Here is a 15,529-nt window from a genome sequence, read left to right as displayed (position 1 = left end):
GTTGAAATTCTGATGTTTCAGCTCTGAATGGACATCTGCATTGCTTCTACACAGAACACAAAGAGAACTTCCTTAGCACTGGTGGAATAAAGAATATGTGAATTAGATTCAAGTCACATATTCTTCTCTGTAGTGTTTTAATTCCCAGTCTTCACAGCAATGAATACTGTCCTGTATCTTCAACTTCATGAAAATTTTATTTAACTTTATAATAAGAAAATGTTCCCTTAACCGTCTTCAAAAATAGTTATATGATGAATGAGAAATGTAGGCTGATGTAGGACCATATCCACTAGGTTACAATAACAAAGAATAGAAGCTAAACAAGAATTTTAAAAAGTGTTTTTCTTAAGCAAGGCATAATGACTACATAAGTTTTGTGTCACAAACTAAGGGTTGCTAGAAATTTAAAAGTTACAGCAATTTACTTTGTCTATATACTAACATACAGTACAAGAAGGATTTGAACAAGATGTTGTTTCCATTCTACCAATTATTTAAGGGACAGAGTGGAAATGCTTTTGTGAAGCAGCTGGCAATAGCAAAAGATACCAAAATGAAATCTCTGAGGTAGGAGAGAAATATAAACAAGAACTTGTTCAGGAAGCTCATTCTTACAGTTCAGGAGTTTCATCAACATTTCTGAGAATACTGTGCAAATACAAATGAAGCTTTAACCAGCTCTAAGCACATTTTGCATCTCTACAGATTTATCTGTACACCCAAGAGATCCAGGGAGATTTAAATTCAGTGGGAAGAAAGGGGTGGATTGTTTTACTGGCTACAATACAGGATCTAGGGACTTCAGTCCAGACTACAATCAGACTAGGTCACTAAGGCAGTTATGAGCTAATTAAAAATGGAGTTGAAGATAATGTACCTTTCCTCCAGTACAGGGTACCTTGTACATAGTACATGATGAGCAAAGAGGGAAAAACGGGAAAGGACAGGTAAGTAATGCAAAAACTTCCAAAAGATATGTCTGTCATGAACAATTTTTAAAGATCAGTATTTTTTAATATTATCCTTAGCAGTCCAGGTTCATTCTGGACAAAGAGTTCTTAAACTGTTTAATGTATTCACTTATAAGAAAGCTCTATGAGAGAAAAACAAAAGAAGACCCAGCAGAATGATCTTCTCTTGTGGGTTTGTTTTGCTTTAATGCCAGATGCCACACTTTCCTTAAGGGACCGGACACCCTATTAGACAGCTATTTCTAATTTAAGACTGACCTTTTAGCTGTCAAGCTAAAATTTAATCCTATGCAGAGTCAACACAAGGATATACATCACTTGTAAGTGATTTTTAAGCCTTCAGAGGAGAGTTTAGCCAGGATTTAAGCCGTGCACAGTCCTTGCTGCACGAGGCAGGAAGGAGCAGCCAGGTGGATTTTACCGTGCATGTCCTGACAATTCCACAAAAACCTCACAGAGTCTGCTAAAACATAACTCACCCAGTTCTTCCTCTTCTTTTTCTTGGAGTCGCTCTCGATGTTGCTGCCCACGCTGGAGTGGCTGGTGGCACTGTTGATGCTGGAGACGCTGTCTGAGGAGTGCTGCCTGCGGATCCGCAGCTCCGCGGGCTGAGCAGCTCCAGGACCTGGGGATGAACGGAGGCAGTGTCAAAATTATCTAGGAAATCGGATGAATGGCATCCATCAGCCATTCCTGAAGGAACATTTCGGGAAATCAGCACTCTGATAATCGCTTATCCCCCATGGATGGATTGTGGATTTCAAATCCTTGTTTCTCGTGACGAGATTAAAATCTGAGATGCTTCAAACTTTTCCTTCAGCAATTTATCACAGTGCAAATTAGTGAGCTGCTCTGGTCTCTGGGTAGCTCTGAAGGTCACTGGAGAGCCCTGGAGTCTCTGTATGCAGTGCAAAGGTGTCTCTCACCTTTGCAGTTGAGCTCAGGTGTGTTGATGACTCCATTGATGGCAGCCTGAGCAGCAGCATTTTGTTTCTTCAGGAGTTCAATTGTCTTCCTTAACTCGTTCAGTTCCGAGTCCTTGAATAAGGGATAAAAACATATCATAGTGGACAGGAGAAGGACACCAAAGAAGCTGCTTTTCTATCTAAGTTTTGGTAGTTCATAGTGAATTTATGGAATATATATGCACAAGGAGGTGAAAATGAGGTTTGGGATACCAGGGGAAGCACACCCTCAACGGGCTGCAAAACAACTTGGGTATTATGATACCAAAAAAAAAGCATGTATTCTGTAATGCAGAAATAATGTTTATTCAAGCATACTGTTCAAAAACACAATGCTGACAGTCTTGTAAGTATTCTTCATGGTCTTTCTTTCAAACACACCCATGTATGGATGCACTGGGATGAAATATATTACAGAAATATGCAATACTGAAGACTTGTGTCCAAAGCAACAATTGATAGGAGTAACCTGATCAGTTGCCACAAAATCCCAGTGCAGAAAATCGGTGTTTTATACAAATTATTTTTTAAATTTTACTCTGTCACCACAGAAGGGACAGAGGGACACCAAATGAGGGAGCTCACTCTGTCACCACAGAGAGACCAAATGAGGGAGCCAAGTCAAATTGACTTATGTTTTTGACTTTTTCCCCCACACAACTACAGAAGGAGCACAGGCAACAATGCTGGAAACAGAATGGAAGACTTCCAAATCCTTTTGAAGCTTGCCTTTTGTTCTGCTGTCATGGTCAGGCTCTGCAATCGGATTGTCATGTTCCCCAGGCTCTGCTCAAATGCTGCCACCAGGTGAGCCTGAAATCAAACCACAAAGGAGGAGTCAGTTCTCTTCCCCCAAAAAGGAGTATTTCTGCAGGTATTTAATCAGTTCACCCAGTGCATGGCACTGTTTGTTGTGTAAATGGTGCAGAGAAAACAACATTGCTTAGAAAAGGTCAAATGAGTAGAGCACACATTATGGAAATGCTTGCAAACAAGATAACATAAATCAAGTTTTTGCAATAAGTAGAAATTTCCCTCCAACTAAATCACTGTATTCCTTGTGGATAATTAAGGCAAAAAGATGTTGGCAGTCACAGGGGTGGAGGTTCTCACTGTGTTTGGCCCACCAGGAGAACAGATGCTTTGCCAGATGATGCACCTGCATCTAACCCTCCAATATTTGAGTGCTCCTCACTTCCAGCCAAGGTCAGCTTGCTACATATCATCCAAAATTCCAGCTGCTTGGCCAATTACCCTCTTTTCTTTTCCCAAAGAAAGAAAAAAAGTGCTTCCTGGGAAAAGGATTTTACATTCTTCTCCCAAGAAGCATGGAGAACACAGTGTCCATTACATAAAAGACATCAGCTTGGAACTGAAAACGACTGAGAAGCAAAAAGAAGAAGTAGATTGGGAAGATGGAAAAGAATGTAAGAAACTGTATTTCTAGAGCCATGACATGGCACTGTTTTATGGGTATTTTATATGCATACATAAATAATCACAGGTGTATTTCAATATGTATTTGTCTCATTAGCCATAATAATCTACATTACCCATTAAAAAAAAAGCTTTATTTATCCGTTAAAAATAATTCTATATGCACAATGCCAAGTAAAACGGTGAAATCTTTCCAAGCAGAAAAAGATATTTTCTCACCTAAAAAATACAGAACAGCAAAACCTTTCACAGAGCAATTCCAGACTAATTCGGCAGCAGCACACAGTTGACTTATCCTAAATAACTGTTCTCACATTCACAATGAAAACAAACATGAGGAGTACAATAACATGGGGATGTGCAGCTCTCATTCCCATTAGCCCCTCTGAAAATAAGCAGAGCTGAGACTGTGAGAAAATGACAAAAAGTAATCCAAATCCTAACACTACACACATAGGAAAATCTAAATATTTATTTTAAAACCACAGAGTGCGCAGCTTCTGTTGGGGAGGATGAACAGGGAACAACAAAGCTGATATTCAGGGATCCTCAGCAACACTTTCCAAAAGCAAAAACTAAATGGGCAAGCAGGACTGCATGGATTAGTAACAGATACAAACCCTTAATGCTTTGACCTGAGCCTTAAAAAAGAAGTTTCTCTTTTAAAACTGGATTTTGCAATTATTCCTAATTCGAAATCATTCAGTCAGCTATGGAAAAAAATGTATCTTCATTTTCTATAGCTGGAGCAAAATGTTTTTAAATTCATGCCCTTGATGGCTTGAGAAGCATCAACAACTGCAGTGTCTCTGCAAGGAAATTCAGGAAAAAAACTGTAAATTGAAGAGATGAATTTGAATTGTCGAAGTTTTAAATGCCATTTATTAAAAGAATCATGTCTAAAGGCAATGTCCAAGTGTCTTAACTAACAGCATTTATTAATCTCAGTCTTTTTGGGAACAGACCTTGCCTTTTACATGGAAAAAGGATGTTCTCTGGAAAGAGGTAGCTAAAGACTGAAATTTAATACTGGGACAGTTATAGCAACATCTCTGTTGCCAATTTATGGACAGATCAGGGACAAGCTCAAGTCTAAGAAGTTTAAATAGCGTGAATAAAACACTGCAAAATTTTTGCAAAGTGAACTAAGCAAAAATGGAATATTATCAAAATAACAAATTATATGCTTTGCTGTTTTTGGTTTTTTTGAGAAAAGGACATAAGAAAAACCCACAAAAAAACCCCAAATGACCCCAATCCAAACAAAAAACATACAGGAGTGTACACTAAAAACTGTTCTCCACAAAGAGAGCAGTAGGAATGACACAGAAATTCCTGGGCAGATGAAGAGCAGCTGGGCCAGGCAGTGAGCAGCCTGTGCTGAGCACCAGCCCAGTGACCCTGAACTGTGGGAAGGAGAATGCAATAAAGCCAAGGCAGAGCCAAATGAGCTGCTCAGCTGACAAGTTCTTTGTTTGAAGGACACAAGCTGGGTTATTTAACAACATCATTAAAAACCTATGCAAGAAAATCTGGTCCTGCTTTCCCACAAGTAAAAGAAGCTTCTGGGGGAAAACCAACTCCTATATCCATCCGCTTTGTATTTGAAAGGCAAATGTAAGATTTAACTTTTGAAAGATGTTGAAACTGTTTTCTTTTCCTCTTGGGACAGCGACTAAGTGGTTTCATGCAGCCAAAGCCCTTTTATTTGGTTTCTCTATTATAACTGTTCTTGGCTTTCTGGCCCCATTTTCAAGCTGGATGAACCACTGTGATGCCTAGAGTGGACAGCACAGATTTCCCCTTGAACCTTTCCTGTGATACTGCTCAGGTGAAACGTGTTCTTTCCTGTCCCAAGCTTTGCACTCCCCCAGTTCCAAGAGCTGATGTCAAGGTAAGTCCCCTTCAAGCAGCACATGCCCTGATGTTTAATCATTCCCATAATCCATGATGTCAGGATGATCTGATCTGCTGACTTTTCATCTCCAGCTTTTTATTTACTCAAGAATTGCTTACTTTCCTTGCAAGCTTCTGTGTTGCAGATTCCTGCTATCTGTGACTGCAGCACAGAACACACAAATAAATTTGCTCAGGGTCATACAGTATTGCCTCAACACTTCTGGGATTCCAAGTATTTTTTTTTCCCTGAGTGTCTTAAATCACTTATCCCTCAAATTCCTGACAGGAACAAGCAGAAGTATTGTCTACACTGACAAAAAGTCAGGTATCTCAGTTCTTCAGGCTTAACATTAAAATCAGTTTCCAGAGCCCCTTATGCCAGTATTATTTGTCATGCCATTGACCCACATCTTTATACAACAGAAAAGTATAATGCATTTCACTCCAACTTTCTATTAACTTTTATTCCTACCAATTATAATCTTTTTCTGTATCTCATCCCACCCAAATCTCAAAGCAAGACACTGTTTATAAAAAAAGACCCTGTGCTCAATGATCTTCTCAGGACTTTAAGATGGCTTACACAGGTACAAAGCCAAATTAATATTATAACTCAGTTTTTAAGGAAAGGTGTAAGATAATTTAGTAGAGGGTAGAGGATGCTATTTTTGGACATGTCCCACACATGCATGCAGTTATTTCTTTAAATACATCAATAATATGAACTGAATGTTATACACATGAAATCTTTTTGTCACTTAAAAAAACCTGGGTGGTCATTGCTGCATTAAATGCATTCCAGGTTAATGTTTGGACTCACATTAGCAGTCAGCTGAGTTGTCAGAGCTGACACTTTTTCTTGGGATGCATCCAATTCTCTCCGCAGCTTGCGAATCTGTGGGTTTTGAGAGAGCCCTTTAGTGCATCATAGCAAGGAGAAATAAACCAGCAAGAACCACAATGCACAGTGGCATTTATGCTTGTCAACGAGGATGTGCTCTTACCTCTGACTGGCACTTCTCTTCAGGCTGTAAAACAAAAGGAAGTATGTGAGGATATTACCACATAACCAGCCCGACAAATTGATGCAAATTATCTTTTTGTATTTCAAGAACTCTAATGTGAATTCCCCGTTTTGGGTTCCCACATCCATATTCAGTCTAATTTAAGCTCCTAATTTATTTACTCTCAAGGAAAAGGCAAATAGGCTGCTGGAGGTACTTCCTTCTGCAGGAAGGAAGGAATCTGGGTTCCACCTCAGCCTGCTGACCAGTGCACCACTGCTCCTGGTCACAGATGTGTGAAGAAGTCCTGGCTCTGTCCATAACTGCACAAGGCTCTGAAGAACCAGGACTGCCACAGAACTTGGCTAATCCTGGGCAATTCCCTTCATCCCACGCTCAGCTCTCCATGGGAAGGAGGTCCCATTTTTGCATTCCAAAGTGATGTGGAAAAAAAAAAAAATAAAAATTCCTCTCGCTTGGGTGCTGCCTAGGCACTTTGGCAATGAAAAAGTGAGGACACAGATCCAGTTGTGAGGATGCCAAGTGGATGTACTGACCATCCACTGTGGTAAGCATGAAAGAACTGTGGCCACTGTGGCCTGTTTCTAACCACAGTTATCAGCTATGGAGAACTATGGTTCAGGAAGTCACACACTCCACTGTTCCTAAGAAAACATACCCACAACCAGCCACCAGGAAAATTACACCCATCCAAACACACTACTGGGGCCACTCGTGCAGCAAGCACAGGAACATGAAGCTCTGAGTGCTCCCCTACTATTTTCAAACTCCAGTAAGCCTTATTTTAGGATCAGATAACCAAAATGAATACATACTTGTGGAGAAAATGTTACTGGCACAGTGACTAAATTGCCTTTTTTTTTAGAATTATTAATATTTGTGCATGGAAAAGTGAACTTAAACTTCTTTAGTAGTAAATAATTAATATAAGGACGGGATGACTTTATTCAGCAAATTTTGGGATGCTATAAGTAACGAAGTTCAAATCTCCACATATCTACTGAGATGCTTTGTAGCAAAACCTACTTAGCACGGCATAAAATACAGACTCAAAAAAATCAATGGCTGCTTTTAGGCCATTGAAGTCTGTGTTTAATGTGCTAAATATCCACAGGCATCTTCAAACATAAACATCTTCAAGAACACAAACCTTCCTTTCCTAGCTAGCATTCAGAACACAGTCAAATGAAAACTGCTTTTTTCCTGCTCCTTGAATGGCAAAATCAGCACAGCAAGACCAGCCAATTCAATAATCTTGGTGAATAAATAAACATTTCATTTCGTTATACTCACTGTAGAATAAATAGATGATGTACTGGACACCAATGAGAGAGAAGAACCATGCACTAAAGGAAAGAAAATAAACACAATGAATTTAAGTGCAGTAACCACAGGGTGGAATCATCATAAATCATCCACTGTCAACCACCAATCTGCTGAAGAAATACTTTTACAAATTTCATCATCCATCATAAACTTAATTATATTATTGTACCAATAATGTATTATTTGAAGTATGCATTGCCAGCTGATACTTGGATTTGGTAAAGCTTTTTAAAATTCTCACAATACTTTTTTTTGGGGGGAAAATTAGGTGTGGCAAAGAAAGCTTACAAAAGTTTTGATGATGGTCTGTTCAGAGATAAATATTTCTCTAGATAGTTTATATTAAAAATCTTGCAAAAGGGCTTACTCAAGATTAAAAAAAAAAAGGGATTACAGAATTAAATTTAAGTATTTTATCTTCAATTTTAGGTGAGATTGAGGTTTTTGGGTTTTTTTAAAGCAGCAGACCAAGATAGGAATGTCCTGAGAAAACACAACACCCAGCTCCAGTGTGTAACCAGATGCTCCAGGAAAAGATGTTGAGGACCCAAGATAAAAAAAACTTTGTCTATTTTTGGGGCTGTGAATTGTCCTCAATATGCAGCTGTATCTTCCTTCTGCTGACTTAAGGGAGCTCCATCAGTGCATCAATGAGCCCAACATTCCCTTTCCCTGCAGGGTTTCTGGGTCTTTTGTTAAAGCACGGACATTTTTTTTTAACAAGGCAAAGTTTATTCTCTCATAAAAAATTAACAGTGAAAACATGCTACAAAACTTCCTGGAAAGGGATTAGTTTCAAGCAATTTTTGCATTTAATCTCAATAAAGGATATACACTGATGACCTAGATGATCTTCAGAGGTTCCTTCTAACCCTAACTATTCTGTGATTCTCAAGGTTGTTACCATGACTGAGGCATCAGGATTTAAATCTAGCATAATTTCATTCTTTATTACACTAATGAAAAAAGTACCTGAAGCTATTCTTTCTGCTACTGAAACAGGCAAAATTACTTTTCCCTTTTTTGTATTTTTAGAAACACATAGTACTGAACTGAAACTTTCATTCAAAATTCAGGTAACTGAACACAAAACATATGAAATAGCATAGAATCACTTTTTCTTTCTTCTAAGTCCTCCATCAAGGGAAAAAAAAAAGTTTAGAAAAGCTGCCATTTTGCTTTAACTACCTATTGCAATTCTACATTCGTAATAAATGGGCTCTGCTTTCCCACTGACATGATATCCTAAGGCAATACTGGAAAGAGAAGTAAACAAGGTCTAAGTTGGCTTCTGAAGGAATTTAAGACAATTTAGAAAACCCACAAGAAAGTAAAAAGAAAAACCTCGCACCCATTTGCTTTCTCTGGGTAATCATATTTTCAATTAAAATGATCTTTCTAGTTAGACATTAAGGACTATCCTGCACTAAGAACATTAAAAATAAGTGGTGTGAGTCAGAGCCAGGCTCTGTCTCATGGTGTTCTCCAGCCCTGGCTGCAACCACAGCCCACCTTCACTGAAAAGAATGAAAAGAGGAGACAGATACACAGTGATTATTCCCCAGGTACATCTTTGCACCTTCTGGGAATCAGCAGAGATGGAAATTCCAGGGGTGGAAACTGCAGTCAGACCATTATTTTGGCTGCTGTGACCTGTCTGCCATTAACTCCCTTAACTGTTACTGAATCCACTGACACATTTTGTCTGTAATAAAAAATTCTCATGTGTTCAGAAATGTAATTATTTGCAGTTATTTTAGACCTGCTGCTGAATCAGTCAGTAAAGTTCCTTGAGTGCATCCACGCCACTGTGCTAAGAGAAGGAAAGGATGACCAATTTCTTCATAACAAACAAAAAGTCAATGCACACCCCTTCAGCCATCACTTTCCAAGCTGAAGATTTCTATTTTAACTTTGTATCATGTTCTGTGCTTAAGATCTTCTTCTCACTCTTCTTTACTTGCATTTTCCCCTTAAGAGTTTTAAGATGGAAAGCCCAAAGTAAGGCAATATTGCACAAGGCCACAAATGCATTCACACAGGGAATATAATATTGTTTTCTGGTCTGCTTCCATATGTTCCTCCTTGTTGAATTTTTTTCCTAATAGAGATGTAACCAAAAAAGAGCCCTACCAACTGGCCAGAGAGGAAACAGAAACTTTACCATGGACTTGGTCAGACACAACACAGAGTTAGCATCAGCTGGAATTTTTAAGATCACATTGGGACTTTAATACAGGAGAGAAGACGCAAAATAAGAAAAAAAAAAAAAAAAAAAGAGAAAGAACATGTAACTCTGAGAATCCTACTCCTGCCTTGTGAAACACCACCATCACACAGAATCACAGATTTATTTAGGTTGGAAAAGATCTCTAAGATCACCCAGTCCAGCCATTAACCCAGGAAGATCAAGGCCACCAGTAAACCACGTCTCCAAGTGCCACATGGACACAGCTCTGCAATTCCTCCAACAATGGTCACTCACATGTATCATTTGAACCTGTACCTCATTTCAAGGACAACTAGGGAGTTAATATACTCGTGCAATTTCTTTTTAAAGGATCTGCAGATGGCTACTTGGAGGCTATTTAATTAGGAGCCTGAAGGCAGTTATGCTCCCACTGCAATTCCTGTTTCTTGCAGCCAGCATGCATCTGCATGCAGCCTACAAACCCAAATTGGTCTGGACCTATTATTTTAAAGCACTGTCAATGCACAGGCAAGCACGTATCATTTTTAATGCTAGAAAAGAAAGGCTCTAGCTGTGACCATCTGCCCAGAGAGCAGAAAGAAAAACTGGTATTGCAGTCAGTATTACAAAAAGGATAACAATTTATATTCCAATTATAACAAATTTAACTTTTTTTTCTCTTGGAGGCTGAAGTATCAGGGTGGAGCCCAGCTCCTGGGGAAGACTGTTGGCTGCAAGAGTGGGGAAACTGGAGAGCCAAGAGACCACTGTAAGAGCCACAGCGAGGGATGTGGGACTCCAGGCAGCTCTTCAAAATGCAGTTTATTGTGTCCAAGGCATTACAGCAGTCCAGGGGCGTGGGTGACAGAGCCTGTGCCTACAGCTGCAGACAAGCCTAATGACCCTTTAATTTTGGTTACAATGCATTATATACTTTTCTTCGCTGAGCATCTTAATCCAAACAAACCAATCTATATCTTAACTTTTACCTACAGCCTATCATAACTACTGTAATTACCATATTCATGTTACTATTCCCCAATCACTAAAAGTTAGTGTCCTACAGTTTAAGCTAGAAGTTGTTTTTCAGTTTTCTTGCAATGGAAAATTCTGAGACTTTTTTTCTACTTGCAACATCGGCAGTCTTGTGTGTCTGTGGTATCTTTCTGCTTGGTAGAAATATCTTCTTGTTTGAGGTGGGTTCATCCTTTGCTTTAAGCCATAAAAACTCCTCCAACTAACATACCCTTTGCCTTCTTAATTATCCAGTAAGACCGGCTCAGCAATTTTTTTCCTATATATCAAAACTTGCTTTCATTTCTATTCCTTCTTCAGATTCTACATTCCAAGATCTTTCTGCCAAGCACACAGATCTGTTAAACTTTCTTGTTAAATCTTCATCCTTCCCAACAGAGCACTCGATTTTTGTGCTGTGTTTTTCCCCCGTGAGGTTCTGGCGAGTTTGGAGGCTGCTCCTGCTGGCATTTCCACAGCCCTGAGCCCTGTCTGTCACAAGAGTTGTGTCCTGCAAGGCTGACCAACCTCCCCAGCCACATGCTGTGCTGAGAGAGAACACGACTGTACTTCACACCCAGAGACAAGAGAAGAAAGGCTTTACAGAATAAATCCTGGCCTTTCTTTGGAGTTAATGAGAAACAAATGCTTGTAATATTATGTGCTAGGAAATAATTAAGAGGTAGGTTGGTACGCTTTAAGACCTGGATTTATGCTTCACTGACACTGGATGATTGTATAAAATCAATTTGTTCATTAACCACAAATTTAAATTTCTGTAATACTTTTAAATCTATTCTGTCAAGGTGAAGGCAAACCTTTGCTATATTCAGAAACACAGACCTTGTGACTCCCTGAGAAATAAGCAGGAGCTACTAAGCAGGTAACTCCTGACTTCTCTACAGCCAGGGAAGTGATGGAAGACCTTTCTCCTGAAGACAAAAATACAGAGACTACACCTAAACACTCAATCCATCTAGTAAAATATTATTATCCTTTAGGTACGAAAAATTGAGGAAAATCTGAAAGGGATCTTCAGCATGTCCCCTATAGGGTCAAATTCCTTCCTCAGATACAAAAGTGGTATTTTACAACCACTTTCAAGTCCATAATTTAGTGGATATTTCTTGGACTTCATGTTTATTACTTTATTCAAATGAATAAAAAGCACTTAATAGAACATTTCACCTAACTCTTTTCAAATTTTCCTTTTCTTCTTCTTTTTTTTTTTTTTTTTTAATTGGTTTGTCTTCAAACATGCAATACTTATTAAATGCTTATCCAAACCAGGCTCTCTGCTGGACAAGAATTTCTGAACTACAAGAGAGAGTTTAACCTCCAATGTGCCAAAATGGACTTGCTGCAATCTTGAGCACAGTTAAAAGGCTACAATGTTTGGAGGATGTCTTCAATAAAACCCAAGTAAATTTTGCTGCAGTAGCTCTTGCAGTAAATCACTGAAGTGTAACACAGATACCGTGACTCAAATTCTTCCCAGACTGTATTGCCTGACTGAACATGTGGCAGTCTTTGACTGGTTATGATCATTCAGCTTTCTGAGAGCAAACAAAGGCTAATTCCTGCAATGATCCACCTTTTAGCCTTACAGCATTATTCTAATAATTTTCAACCCCTAATAAAAATCCTTAGTCACAGACCTCTAAAATACAATCAAATGTACTGAAGTTAGACTGACTAAATTCAATAACCAATTAATTAATTAATCTTTCCAGAGACATATCCAATACATATTTTCTACCTTCTCCAATGGCAAAAAAACCACGATGGGGTAACCAGAATCTCCAGCAAGGCACTTTGTAGCTCTCAAAGGCTTCTGCAAGCACTGAAGTGTGGCTCCCATGCATGCCTGGTTTTTGAGGAGCAACAACCATGGGGCACTGGTAGTAACAGTGCTGAGTAAGTGCAAGTCTCCAGAAGCAGAGGAAAGAGCCATCAAAGGCTTGTGTGGCCTGTGAAGTACAATCAAGCTCCTCCCAACCCTTGCCAGAAAAGAGATTTAAGACTCAAAGAGTTAATGTTGAAAATGTTTCCTATGAACCACTCCATGCTTGACTTTTCAAAATGCAGTGCTTGAGGATTTTCATGTGTGCTCACAGCCACTCCTGGTACAGCCACAAGGATGCCTGATCATCAGCAACTGAACTAAATATTCATTTATAGGTAAATGCTTTTTCTTATTATATTTACACGGGTTCTTTTTATCAGGTGTGGTTACACATTTGAAAGATGATGAAGCACTGAAAAGACAAGCCTAGATGTTCCAAAGAACTAATCAATTCACTTTGGAATATCTGTTGTATCAAGCCAGGACATTCAGCAGAATTGAAAAGCAAAGGCTATTTGAGTACAGTTTAAATACTGGAAAAGTTACTGGGATAGAAACAGTCCAACTGATATCACTTATCTATACTATAAACAGAACTGTGGAGGTGCAAGTTCAGAACACCCCGACTGAAGAAGCACTGATGTGCTGACTCTAAGCATGAATTAGTCGTTCTGAGAGCACTAAAAATGAAGCACAGGATATGTTTAAACCACTTATTGGATTGTCAGGGTCTAGGTACAACACTTATTTCCTGTGTTGACCAACACAATGACTGAATAAACACCACCCTTCTCCTTGGTGACCGGTGACAGGACCCCAGGGAATGTCCTGAAGCTGTGTCAGAGGAGGTTCAGGTTGGATATCGGGAAAAGGCTCTTCACCCAGAGGGTGACAGGGCACTGGAACAGGCTCCCCAAGGCAGTGGTCACAGCAGCAAGGCTGGCAGAGTTTAAGGTGTGTTTGGACAATGCCCTTGGGCACATGGAGTAATTGTTGGGGTGCCCTGGGCAGGGTCAGGAGTTGGATTTGATGATCCTCATGGGTATCTTCCAACACTCTGATTCTACAATCAGAACAACACCACTAGGACTATGGTTTGAGCTAACACTGAGAGAGCTGTGTTTGAACTGAGAAGTGCTCAGTTCCCATGCAAAGGCCACCCTTTGTGTTGGAGTTCTGGATACTGAGAATTTTAGACTTTCTGTGCTGACAGACTCTGATTCCTAGGAGAGCACTGTATTTGACCTGAGGTCATGGAAAGGCTTCCAAAATTGATTAATAGCACTGGGATTAAAGGTGTGTAGTTGATCAGAAGTGTGTAATATCGTAGGGTGAAAAACTTAAGAGCTTGGGGTTTTAGTATATAGTAATATATATATAAAGTAAGATGGAGGTTTTAGGGTGGAGACTGATCTTTCTCCCTTCCTCTTCATGGGTTTGGGTGGTATTTTGTAATTGGACAGAAAAGTCTGCATTGTGAATTTTGAGCGATTAGTTATTGGGTTAAAAGTGAAAATAATTTAGGTGTCATTTCTTAATTGGATAGTTTAGCCTTAAAAGACCGGGTATAGAAAGATAGTTTGTGGGTCTCAGATTCAGCCAAAGAGAGAAACTGAGAGTTTCTAGCCAGGCAGAAGCCTGGGAAAGAGTTGGAAAAGAATGTAAATAATTCTTTATCTCTCTTGTTGTTCACATTGTTTATAGTTAAGTTCTATCACTGTGCGTCAAGCACTCTGCACCAACGGTTTGAATTGTTTTCACTTCAGGACCTATGGAATTGATCCTCACAAAGCTCTGTATAAAAGAGCAGTGTATTTTGAATAAACCGGAGTTTTACTCTCACAGCCTTCTGAGTCAGAGTTTTCTCATTCCCGACCTGCCTCGGCAGCGACAGTAGTTAGCCATTTTGTAGCTGCTGTAGAACTCATGATTTTAACACGGATAAGAAATAATAAACACCTGAGTTTGGATACAAAACGCCAAAAAGCAGCACTTTTGAGCACCCCCAGCCCCCGGTACCGCACTGACCCTCCTCGAAGCCGTCGCGGAAGGAGCCGGAGCGGCTCATGGTGCGGCTCTTCTCGTCCAGGGACACGGAGCTGTTGCGGAGGCGCGCGTCGCCGCAGGGCTCGTAGGGCGCGTCGGCGTTGGACAGGCTGTGCGTGCGCAGCATGCTGGGGTTGGACAGGCTCATCTGCGCCGCGCTCGTGGGGCTCGCTGCAAAGCCAGCAACAAACAAGCACACCTTACTGCCACGGACTCTCCTGCTCTGCTTTCATCCTCTCCTTTCCTGCTCTCCATTGGTGATCTTCCACCAGCAAAGTTTCTTGCCCCCACCCCCATCCTACTTTAAGACACACATTTTTGATATCACCTTCTCCAGGCTTCGCTGGTTTTCAAGTAAGGGGTATGAAAACTAGGCTAGTGAATGTGAAAACTCAAGTAAAATAAGGTCATTTTAAACACAGTCCGTGTGTCTGCAATGTCCATGTGTCCTTAATTCAACAAACAAGCTCAGTCACCTCACTAACACCTCCCAAGCATGGGAGAATGAGAGAAAATTATAATGTCATTAACTAATTAATGAATTAGTGAATTAATTAATTAATTAATTATTTCCTCATTTAGTTTGGAACTGTTCTTTCACAAAAATTGTTGTATTTTGTCTATATAGCAGGACTTTCTGTCTAAGCAGGACTTGCCTTCTTCAAACCCTTCAAGTTCTAAGAAAATGACATTTTTCTATGTATTTTAGTCAAAATATAAAGAGCTTTAGTTACCTAATAGCTTTACAGTTCAGAACTTACTTTCCACTATGATGTCCTGAGAAGTGTAAAATACTAATTTTGCCT

General features: G+C 39.7%; 1 protein-coding gene across 7 annotated transcripts in view; it reads right to left on the bottom strand.

The window, feature by feature from the left end:
* The window catches only part of NAV2 (neuron navigator 2), a 377,851-nt gene that overhangs the window by 18,727 nt on the left and 343,595 nt on the right, over positions 1-15,529 (bottom strand). For 5 of the 7 annotated variants that reach the window (XM_030273481.4, XM_030273473.4, XM_030273475.4 and 2 more), the window contains 7 exons: positions 14,706-14,894; positions 7,594-7,646; positions 6,280-6,303; positions 6,096-6,170; positions 2,669-2,752; positions 1,901-2,012; positions 1,454-1,599 (listed from right to left, as the gene is read on the bottom strand). In XM_030273481.4, the coding sequence (XP_030129341.4) occupies positions 1,454-1,599; positions 1,901-2,012; positions 2,669-2,752; positions 6,096-6,170; positions 6,280-6,303; positions 7,594-7,646; positions 14,706-14,894 (683 nt within the window). Of the gene's footprint in view, positions 1-1,444; positions 1,600-1,900; positions 2,013-2,668; positions 2,753-6,095; positions 6,171-6,279; positions 6,304-7,593; positions 7,647-14,705; positions 14,895-15,529 lie in introns of all 7 variants that reach the window. The other 2 variants (XM_072929489.1, XM_072929490.1) reach the window with 1 other exon arrangement.

The sequence above is a fragment of the Taeniopygia guttata genome, chromosome 5 (assembly GCF_048771995.1).
Source record: "Taeniopygia guttata chromosome 5, bTaeGut7.mat, whole genome shotgun sequence".
Lineage (NCBI taxonomy): Eukaryota > Metazoa > Chordata > Aves > Passeriformes > Estrildidae > Taeniopygia > Taeniopygia guttata.
Note: the sequence above shows the minus strand (reverse complement) of the source record. Positions and strands in the feature narration are given on the sequence as shown.